Raw genomic sequence first — 9854 nt, 5'->3', positions numbered from 1 at the left:
CATATTTGGCTCTATTAAGCTTCCCCGTACGAGGTCCGCGATGACACTGTTATGACGCAGAGGTTGAGTAATTCGTCATGCAAATTTTTTTTTTTTTTTTTAATATTTCAAAACAACGCGAACGCGCACTCAAGTCAGCTGGGAAAGTCGACGTGTCATAATTGTGTTCATCGGCACAGTACATCCAAAAACTCGTGCGAAAGAGAAGAAAGCCACTTAGTATGATTTGGGTCCGTCTCTTGCGTGGCGCGTGTGACGATGACTTGAGAAAGAGGACCAGAAAAGAAGTGCCGCACTGTGACTCATCGGTTTCCGTGTCGCCTTTCTCCCCAGAGTGGTTTTGGCAGCACATGGATCCCCCTCGGCAGGCCAACAGGGCCAACCCAAAGCAAGAGGCGAAAAGCAGTCCAGCAGAGTCGAAAGCGCCCCGTCGCAAGGATGCCTACGCCCGGCTCCTGAGCCTGCACCGCAGCAGCACCTTCACCAAGTACCTGGAGCACTTCGCCATGGAGTCTGCGCTCCCAATGGAAGACGACGGAGCGAGCACGCTTGCGAAAGGCCACGCCGACGAGCTCGGAGCACCCCGAGCGAAACGGGACTGGAGCGCAAATCGTCTCTCGGATTCCGCCGACTTTTCCTCTCCTCCCTTTAAAGGCCGAGGAGACGAGAGCTCCCTTTCCTTGTACATGGTGAAATTAAGCCTTCGGAATGCGCGGCGCGACGGAGAAAGGAAGCCGGGCGTGTCCGAAAAGCACAGGAAGGCGCAGAGGCGGGATACGGCCACCAGCCAAGACGGGGACATCGAGTCCGGAGAGGAGCTCGCTGCCCTCGGCCCGAACGACTCCAAGAAGCAGCAGCGACAGCGCAGGAAAACCAAAGAAAACTCCTCCAAGGGTGCCCTCAATAAACCGGAAGTGGAGGACGTCAAGAGGGCGAAGAAAAAGAACCTGACCAAGCCGTCGGAGGAGGCCGAGCCAAAATGTTCGGGTGACGGTCACGGTCCCGAGTCCCCTCTGGGTTCCCCGACCCGCCAAAGAACGCGGGTACTTCGGGAATCAATTCTGCTCATCCCCATCGACGTCTTGTGCAAAGTTGTTCTTCAGCCTCCGGCGCCGGCTCGCCCGCAGACAAGAATCGGAACCAAGGAGGCCGAGGCTCGCGGAAAGCCATTTTTGAAGCCTACGTGACAACTGAAGACGTTTCTCGTGGCCTTAAAAGAGGAGAACTCGTTCAGGTACGCCTGCGGTTTGCTGCTTCTCGTTCGTCTTGACGCCCGCCACCTCATAATCTTCATTCCCTGAAAGAAAAATACGACCGGGACCAGAACGTAGCCGATTCCATCGCGCTTGCTGTGCCGTTTGACGTGCTTACCGTGGAAAAATGGCGAAGTATCACTTCTTAAATGAAACCTGCACGCTCCTATTTTGTCGTCGTCGTCGTCGTCGTCGTAACCTTGACCCAAACAAGTGTACCTTTTGTCGCACCGGCCATTAAAAATGAACAAAACGCCGAAGAAGCAACGACACGCTCGTCATCGTCGCTTCTCCTCAGATTGTGACAACATTGAAACTACAAGTAGATTGTTCATGAATATAATCTTCTTGTGAGATGCTAACACCAGTGGGGAAAAAAAATGGCATTTATTGAGAAGAGCCTTTGAAATATTTAGTTATTTTGTGTCAACAATTTGACTCTAATCTGCTGTATTTGTACAACGCACTTAGTTTTCGTGAAGTTCATCGCGTGGCAGCGTGCACGGGCAACATGTTGACTACGGCCTACCAGGAAGTTCAGTCTTACTTTTCCCTCCCTCCCTCCTTCCTTGCGGTCGCTTTATTGCTCTTAATACTCAGAAATGGCTGCGCCAGCCCCTCTCGCATTAGTTGCGCCGTCTGCTCCCCAGTTGGATCGTTTTTCAACCGGAGGGGCTTCCGCCCCCGCACTGCAAACATAACCAATGGGTCGGTTGACGGCGCACTGTGAAAAGGGCTCCGTTATGTGTTGCCAGATTATTCTCTGCATATTTTATTTCTTTTTTTTTTTTTTTTTTCCTCCCCTCAGGGACAATTGCGAATCAACCCCAAGAAGTACCACGAAGCTTTTATCCCATCTCCTGTAAGTCAATCTTTGTCGGATGGGGCCGGCCTAAAAGGAATCATTTCTTTGTTTTTTAACTCGACTTCATATTAACCTGATTGTCGGTTATGTGCTGTGCGAAGGAACTTATTATTTTATTTTATTTATTTATTTTTTTGTTCGTTTGTTCACAGGACGGCACTCGGGATATATTTTTGGATGGCGTCATTGCTCGTAACAGGGCACTAAACGGAGACATAGTCGTGGTGCAAATCTTGCCACGGGAACAATGGAAGGTGGATTTTACTCCCTTATTGAGTCCTCCCCGGGATTCACCTGGCCGCTCATTTTCACAAGACGGCTTTATGATAAATCTGAAAAGTTTTTCCACGGTTGTATAGGTTGTGAGGTCCGACACAGACTGTGAGGGAGCCAGTGAGTCCGAGACCCCGAAAGGAAACCCGGTCCAAGCGGGCCAGAAGAAGATGACGCGAGGTCCACGCGCTTCTGCCGACGATGGGCGGAGCCACCGGGCTGGGCTTTCAGAGAGAGGTCGCCACACTTTGTCTACGTTTGCGCTGCAGGCCATGTTGCCGAGTTTGTTTTTACATTTTACAAACGCGCCTTTCTGTTATGGACGGCGCACGGCCGGGACGTCACAATTTGCACGCGCGCTACTGCGAGGCGGCGGCTTTTCCCCAAGTAAACGTGATCGATTTCAAGGATTCCGCATTTTCTTGCATTCATCAGTTCCGAAAGGTCATTTTTTGGCCACTGATTGCTTTCTGCTCCTTCAAACTGCGTCGCCGTTTTGCAATTTTGACAACGCTTAAAGGTCTGACGCGGGGCTCGTAAGCGTCCACGTTGCACTCTTGTCCTCGCGTAACTATTTCATTGACATCCCACGTATGGAAGAGGCAGGCCTGCGTCGGATATGAAAAAAAAATGGAAAAATTGCATCGTTGACTCCAGTTACCGCTCGAGTTTCTAGTCTCGACGGAGCTTTGGCGACCTCTCAGAAAGAGCGCAAGAAGTGCAAATGGGTAAAATTGTGACAAGTGCCAACCGGCAATCTGAGACTTCTGCAAACAAGTTTTGTTTTTTATGTTTGCAGATCATCTGGGAAACAGCCTCAGCCAACAGCCCAACGGCGAAGTTCTTCAAATGACTGCGAAAGTCAGCGTTCCGCCTCCGTTCTTGAAACGCGAGCTCAATTTTGGCTTTGACGGCCTCCTCCTCTTCCATTGTTCCTTCTTCCAGGTGGTGTACATTGTGGAAAAGAAGCACTCGAGGGCCGTGACAGGCAGCCTGAAATTTCTCGCCGACAAGCCTTTCGCCATGTTCTCCCCCGTGGACCACCGCGTACCGAGGATTAACGTCCCGCTGACGGACTGTCCAGAAGACTTCAGGTGCCGCCCGGGCGATTACGCCAACACGCTTTTCATCTGCCGCATCACCGACTGTCCGGCCGACAGCAACTTCGCAGAAGGGCGAGTATCGCCACCCCGGCCGGTCTGGTCCGCGCGTCCGTTCTGGTGTGTGTGTTAACGATTGATTGTCCCCCGCGACGCTCCTTCCATCAGTCGGCTGGCGAAGACCTTGGGCCAGGCTGGGGACATCGAGCCCGAAACGGAGGGCATTTTGTCGGAGTATGATGTGGATTTTTCCGAGTTCTCGGATGAAGTGCTGGATTGCTTGCCCAAGGATGTGCCCTGGAATATCTCGCCCGAGGAGATGGCCGAGAGGAGAGACTTGAGGTGGGACCGCACTTGCGTTCAGACGACACAAACTTCTACGCAAGTTGGAAGACGCGCAATGACTCCCCTCTGCAACGCAGTAGTAAACTCAGAAAAGTGCAGTGAATATATTCACCAGGCGATAAACGTCCAAAAAAAAAAAAAAAAAAAAGATTTTGGCACCTGCAGCATGTGTGCAGATTCACGTTTGCCGAGTCCCCTCCAGCCGTCAATGGAAAAACTCACCTACTTGCTGTTTTTGGCTCCTTTAAAAGCAAAACATGCTACATTCTAAATGATTTTGCACGTGATTTTACAAAATTTGGGACACAAATCAATAATCATTTTCAAGTACTATAATTGGTATACATTTTTGAAGCCTACACAGTGACTCAGCTGGTAAAGCGTTTGCCTCACAGTTCTGAGGTCCCTGGTTCAATCCCGCTCGTGTGGAGTTTGCGTGTTCTCCCCATGCTCGCGTGGGTTTCCTCCCACTGCCCAAAGACATGCAACAATAATTGGACGCTCTAAATTGTCCAAAGGTGTGATTGTGAGTGCAGCCGTTTGTCTCGATTATGCCCTGCGATTGGCTGGCGACCAGTTCAGGGTGCCTGTTGACAGTCGGGATGGGGTCCAGATAATGGAATTTGCAATTTGAACCCTGCAGACTCTGGCTCACAGTTTTAAGGTCGCGGGTTCAACTCCCGCCCCACCTGTGTGGAGTTTGCGCGTTTTGTCCGGGCACTCGGCTTCGCACGCAGGCGAGGTTGATTGACGACGGCAAATTGCCAGCGGGTGTCATTTGATTGGCTGAAGCTCAAGTTTGCGATCACGTGCAGGCAGGAGTGCATCTTCACAATCGACCCCGCGACCGCCAGAGACCTGGACGACGCCTTGTCCTGCAAACGGCTTCCCGACGGTAATTTGCACCCGAAAATGACGGCCGGTGTTTGCCAGATGGCCCTCCAGTTCTACCTGTTGGCTTCGAACAGGGAACTTTGAGGTGGGGGTCCACATTGCGGATGTCAGCTACTTTGTGCAGCCGGGCGACGCTCTGGATAACGTGGCCAGCCAGCGAGCCACGAGCGTCTACCTCGTACAAAAAGTGAGGAACGGGCGTGGAGTCCACGTCCGCCCGCCGTTGCGTTTCAACACGGTCTTGGTCCTTTCGTCGCGATGCAGGTCATCCCCATGTTGCCGAGGCTGCTCTGCGAGGAGTTATGCAGTCTGAACCCCCTCACCGACAGGCTCACCTTCTCCGTCATCTGGAAAATGTCCCCCGAAGGAAAGGTAGAGAGAGGCAGGAGAGCGGCCGTAGTCTTGAGATGGCTCCTGTATTTCGCGGTTTCTCCTTCCCGCCGCCAGATTCTGGACGAGTGGTTCGGCCGCTCCGTCGTCCGCTCGTGTGTCAAGTTGAGTTACGATCACGCTCAGAGCATGATCGAGGCCCCCGAGAGGACGTTTGCTGCCGAAGAGCTGCCCCCCGTGGACCCTCGCCACTCCGTCGAGGCGATTCACCGGGCGGTGCTGAACCTGCATTCCGTCGCCAAGAACCTCAGAGCGCAGCGTTTCTCCGGAGGAGCGCTGCGACTGGACCAGGTTAGTCCCCGTGGCCGCTCCGCCGACCCGTCTCCTTTTGTTTTTTGGTTTTGTGTTTTTTTGGTTTTTTTTTTTTGGGGGGGGGGGCTTTTTTTGCCTTTGTACTGGCAAGATGTGATGTGCGACATAGACTGATGTACATTTTTGAGGTTGCACTTGCATTATTTTGTTTGTTTTTTGGGGGGGGGGGGGGGTTGTTTTTCTTCCAGTTGAAACTCTCTTTCACTTTGGACAAAGAGACCATGATGCCTCAAGGCTGCTACGTCTACGAGTACAGAGACAGCAACAAGTTGGTATTTGCGCCACAATATCTCGTGTAACCGTTCTCATGTATGTCGTACGTATCCATGTTGCGTATAATAGATTGGAATGAGGAAAATGAGAAATACACGTACACCGGTACGGAGGGATCGTGTATAAAAATGTGAATTCAAAGAGCTCGTTGTTGGGAGGATTACGCGGAAGTCGCGCATCCCAAACAGACGTTTGGACCACGCGAAGCGCCCTTCGGCCAGTTCGGTCCGCGGGCTTTCATTCCGCGACGCACCGCGGTGAACGTGAATGTGACACGGCGCGTTTTTGCCGCTCAGCGAGAAAGGCAGCGAAAAGGACAAGTGACTCTGCTGCTTTCACAAAGAAAGGGACCACCTTTGCTTTGTTAGAAGGCAACTTTTAAGAAGCGAGGCTAACGGGAGCTGAGGCAGGAAATCCAAAGTGAGAAAGTAAGACGACTATTTCTCACTCTTCTAGTGAAATGTTCTGCTCTGGGTATCGCTGAGCATTAATTTGCGTCTTTGTTCTTTGCTAATGTGAGTAGAAATGGGACCGAAAATGTTGAGCAAGCCGATGAAATAGGGCTCACAATTCACGTTATGAGCATGTAGCGAAGCAGCTGCGTATTATACGTGGGTAGAAGGGAATTCCTGAAATTCCAAATTACAGTCCTGTGTATTGCGCTGTGGAATAAGACAAGTTAGGTTATCATCATCATCATCATCCAGATGGGAGCAAGTGTAAACGTCTGTCTGTCTGTCTGTCTGTCTGTCTGTCTGCTGCTGCCGCCCCACCCCCCCGCCCCACCACCACCGTTTTCCAGGTTGGTGGAAGAGTTCATGCTCCTGGCTAACATTGCCACGGCGCAGCATATTTACAGACACTTCCCCGACCTGGCGCTCCTCCGACGCCACCCTCCACCCAAAGCTAAGATGGTGGATGAGCTGCAAGAGCTTTGCGAGCAGCTGGGCATCGACCTCGACCTTTCGTCTGCCGGCGCCTTAAATGTCGGTACCCGTGGCAACGGCGACGGTTCCGATCCCAACGCCGTCAAATCTTTTCCCTTCTTTCCAAACCCGTAGAAGAGTCTCCTCTCCGCTGTCGGTCACGATGAATATTCCGTGGCCCGGAAAGAAGTCCTCACCCACATGTGCTCCCGACCGATGCAGGTTAGCTCGTCGTCGAAAAAAAAAAAAAAAAAAAAAAAAAAATACGCCGCTTGGTGTTATGTCGCGGCATTTCTGGCTGAATATTTGTGTTTCTGGGAACTATTGTTTTCCAGATGGCGTTGTACTTCTGTTCAGGTGTCCTGAAAGAGGAAAAGCTTTTCAAACACTACGCCTTGAACGTTCCTCTTTACACGCACTTCACCTCACCCATCAGACGCTACGCCGACATCATTGTGCACCGGCTGCTGGCGTCCTCGCTGAGTAAACGTTTCAAACGCGCACATTCCGACGAAAGCGCCACCAAACATTGGCACCTTTTTGCCCTCTTTCCGTCCGTCCAGAGTGTTGTCCAAAGTTGCAGCTGTCAACAGAGGAAGTCCAGAAACAGACGTCGCGCTGCAACGAGAAGAAGACTGCGTCGAAGAGGGTCCAGGAGCTGAGCGCCGAGATTTTCTTTGGGGTTTTTGTCAAGGTCAGTCACATTCTGGAAAGCGCGGTCACGCCCGCGAACGCCATTGTCAGCTCCGATAGTCCGTCCGTCCGTCCGTCCGTCGGATTCTTTCACTGGGTGTGGGACGACCGACTTATTGCAACACATCACTCACATAGACGTGAAGAGCTTGGACCGCCCCACTTTTCTTCTCCTTCTATAGACTTTCACCACATTGTCACCGCATTGCACCTCGCGTTAAAATGCGGCGAAATCGTGGGAAGCGCAAAAACTCCACCGTGACGCAGTAAAAGTGTTGCGGCGTGAAGGGGATGCGCAGTGATTCCCAAACAGTGGGCCGCGGGAAGTTATCCAATTGCTGAAAGAAAAAAAAAGTCTCTTTATTCATCTATTTATGCCAGGGAGGCGCAATGACAGACGGAACAACAACAATTTGTTGGCAGTAATTAATCGATCCATTTTTGGTGACATTTACTTTTGTCGGTGTGCCGTGGGATTTTTTTTTTTTTTTTTTTTGTCATTGTAAAATATGTGCCTTGGCTCTATAAAAGGTTGGAAATCGCTGTTCTACAGTCTACGAGGCTGAGTTTTGCCAAAATCTTTCGCATTTGCGGCCTTCCTGCCAAATGTTCGTATTTTGCTCACCTGTTTCGGCTCGATGACAAAGGGAAGTGAGAAACGAAGCCGTTATCGCTTCATATTTTGGGCACAATTGTTCCTTTTTGTGTCTTGACAACCCGGAGACGAGTTTAACGATTTTGGGGCTTTGGTTCGACAGGACTGCGGCCCCCTGGACTCGGAGGCCATGGTGATGGGCGTGTTGGATCAGTCCTTCGACGTGCTGGTTCTGCGCTACGGGGTGCAGAAACGCATCTACTGCAAGGTTACTCACGATGTTTCCGTTATGTCAAGCGATGTTGCGGCGGGTACGTTTTGTGCACGTATTGTTAAAGGGTTTAACAAGTGCAAAGCTTGCGAATGGGCAAACTGCCGCCCGCCGTTCAGCAACTGGACGCGTGACCCCGTCTTAACCGCCCCTCCCGGAGACACTTTTGGCAAAGCGGCGACGCGCCGCCGGATGCGCTCGGCGTTCGATGCAGGGAGGGGAGGAGCCCGGCGCTTGATGGGTTTCAAGGAAGCATATTTTGTTTCTGTGACCGCCAGTCGGTGAGCGGCCTGGCCTCGTTCCGCCATCGCCAGGTGGGGAAGAAATCCGAGCTGACTCTCGCGTGGACGTCGGAGGACCCGCGGAAACCTCCGCTGGAGCAGGTCAGAAAAAGACCAGTTGCAGTGAAACCCAAGACGTGTGCAGATGAGGGCCTTTTTCCGTTTCTGTGGTCGTTTTTATTTGGGACTGCGTCGGCGTTTGGCGCCGCTGAATTGTTGTCGTCGATTCCTCCGCAGGTCATTTCCATCTTCACACGTGTGGAGGTGCAGCTCAAGGCCGACAGCGCGCCCTTGAAATACAGCGCCTTGCTCAAGAGGCCCAGCGCCATGGCACCATAAATCCTCCCATGTCATGACATGTAAGCGGCGTCATTGCAGTACAGTACGCGCGGACGCTACCGTTGGCCGCAAAACACTCCCGCGTTCTGACGTTGTGACTTGAACAAAGGAGGGCCTGCAGCGCGCTAATTATGAAATTAACGTGTAGTAAAGTCTGCACCATTTTATTTATTTATTTTATTTTTTTTTTTTTTTTCTCGGTGAAATAACAATTGTGAATTGGTCCAGAATGTTTTGTGGCTTTGGCCACAGTCCATAAAAAGAATGAGAATAAGAATCCAGGTTGACGCCACTCGTCGTCAACGGAACTTATTGAACTTCTGTTTTGGTCATTTGACACTTTGAAAGCGGGACTGATATTTGACCCCTGGGGTCGCATATTTAAAAAGAGGATTGGGACGTCTTGGGTTGCTCTGCAAGGCTGAAAGCGGGATAGATCTTGTACTGCTTGTCTGTCAGACTCACAAGATCAATAGCTTACTCACTCCTTGTTTTGATTTTAAGATTTGGAATGCATAAAAAAATGGCGCTGAACACCATTGCGCTCTTAATTTTGTGCAAAAAGGGTGTAGCTTTTTTTAATGCGCAGATTTTGTTGACGTTATGAGACTTGACTTTTGAAGAAACCTCTGTCCTGTTTAATAAGTACCTCAAAAGAGTTTGTGCCGTATTTAATCAAATTGTGCTATTTTATTTTAAACAATTTGCGGTGTTTACGTCCTGCAACGCTTTGATCTTGCTGCAGCTTTAAATGTGTTTTAAAAGTTGTAGAGAAAAAAAAAATGTCCACGTGACAATTAACCTTTGTTTTTTTTTTTATCATTTGTGTCATTTTAACTTGAACTTTTTGTCATCATGTGTATGTAACTTTATTGTTGCCAGGATTTCTGGGGCAGGCTGACAAAGCGCTTGGCCATTTTGTTTATGTGATTTATTGTTATTATGTCATGGCAAAAAGTAGCAAGCATGGGAGTGGAAGAGCGAAACAGGCCCATCTTTTATCTCTGGATAAATAAATGCATCCATGGAAACGGCTTTCTTGTT

The 9854-nt window shown here is 50.5% G+C and overlaps 1 protein-coding gene across 1 annotated transcript; it reads left to right on the top strand.

Annotated features, from left to right (window-relative positions):
* Positions 1-9840, top strand: dis3l2 (DIS3 like 3'-5' exoribonuclease 2). Its single transcript, XM_061839747.1, is given in 20 exon segments — positions 1-1088; positions 1091-1234; positions 2062-2115; positions 2271-2372; positions 2478-2628; positions 3191-3252; positions 3337-3566; positions 3660-3833; positions 4652-4731; positions 4805-4917; positions 4995-5102; positions 5178-5411; positions 5621-5700; positions 6508-6691; positions 6767-6853; positions 6967-7114; positions 7195-7325; positions 8083-8187; positions 8469-8573; positions 8709-9840. Coding segments are annotated over 20 exon segments (3132 nt in total). The 5' UTR covers positions 1-350; the 3' UTR covers positions 8811-9840.
* The last annotated feature ends 14 nt before the right edge of the window (positions 9841-9854 follow it).

The sequence above is a fragment of the Syngnathoides biaculeatus genome, chromosome 13 (genome assembly GCF_019802595.1).
Source record: "Syngnathoides biaculeatus isolate LvHL_M chromosome 13, ASM1980259v1, whole genome shotgun sequence".
Taxonomy (NCBI): Eukaryota; Metazoa; Chordata; class Actinopteri; order Syngnathiformes; family Syngnathidae; genus Syngnathoides; species Syngnathoides biaculeatus.
The sequence above is the reverse complement of the archived record's forward strand: the minus strand, read 5'-3'. Positions and strand labels throughout refer to the sequence as shown.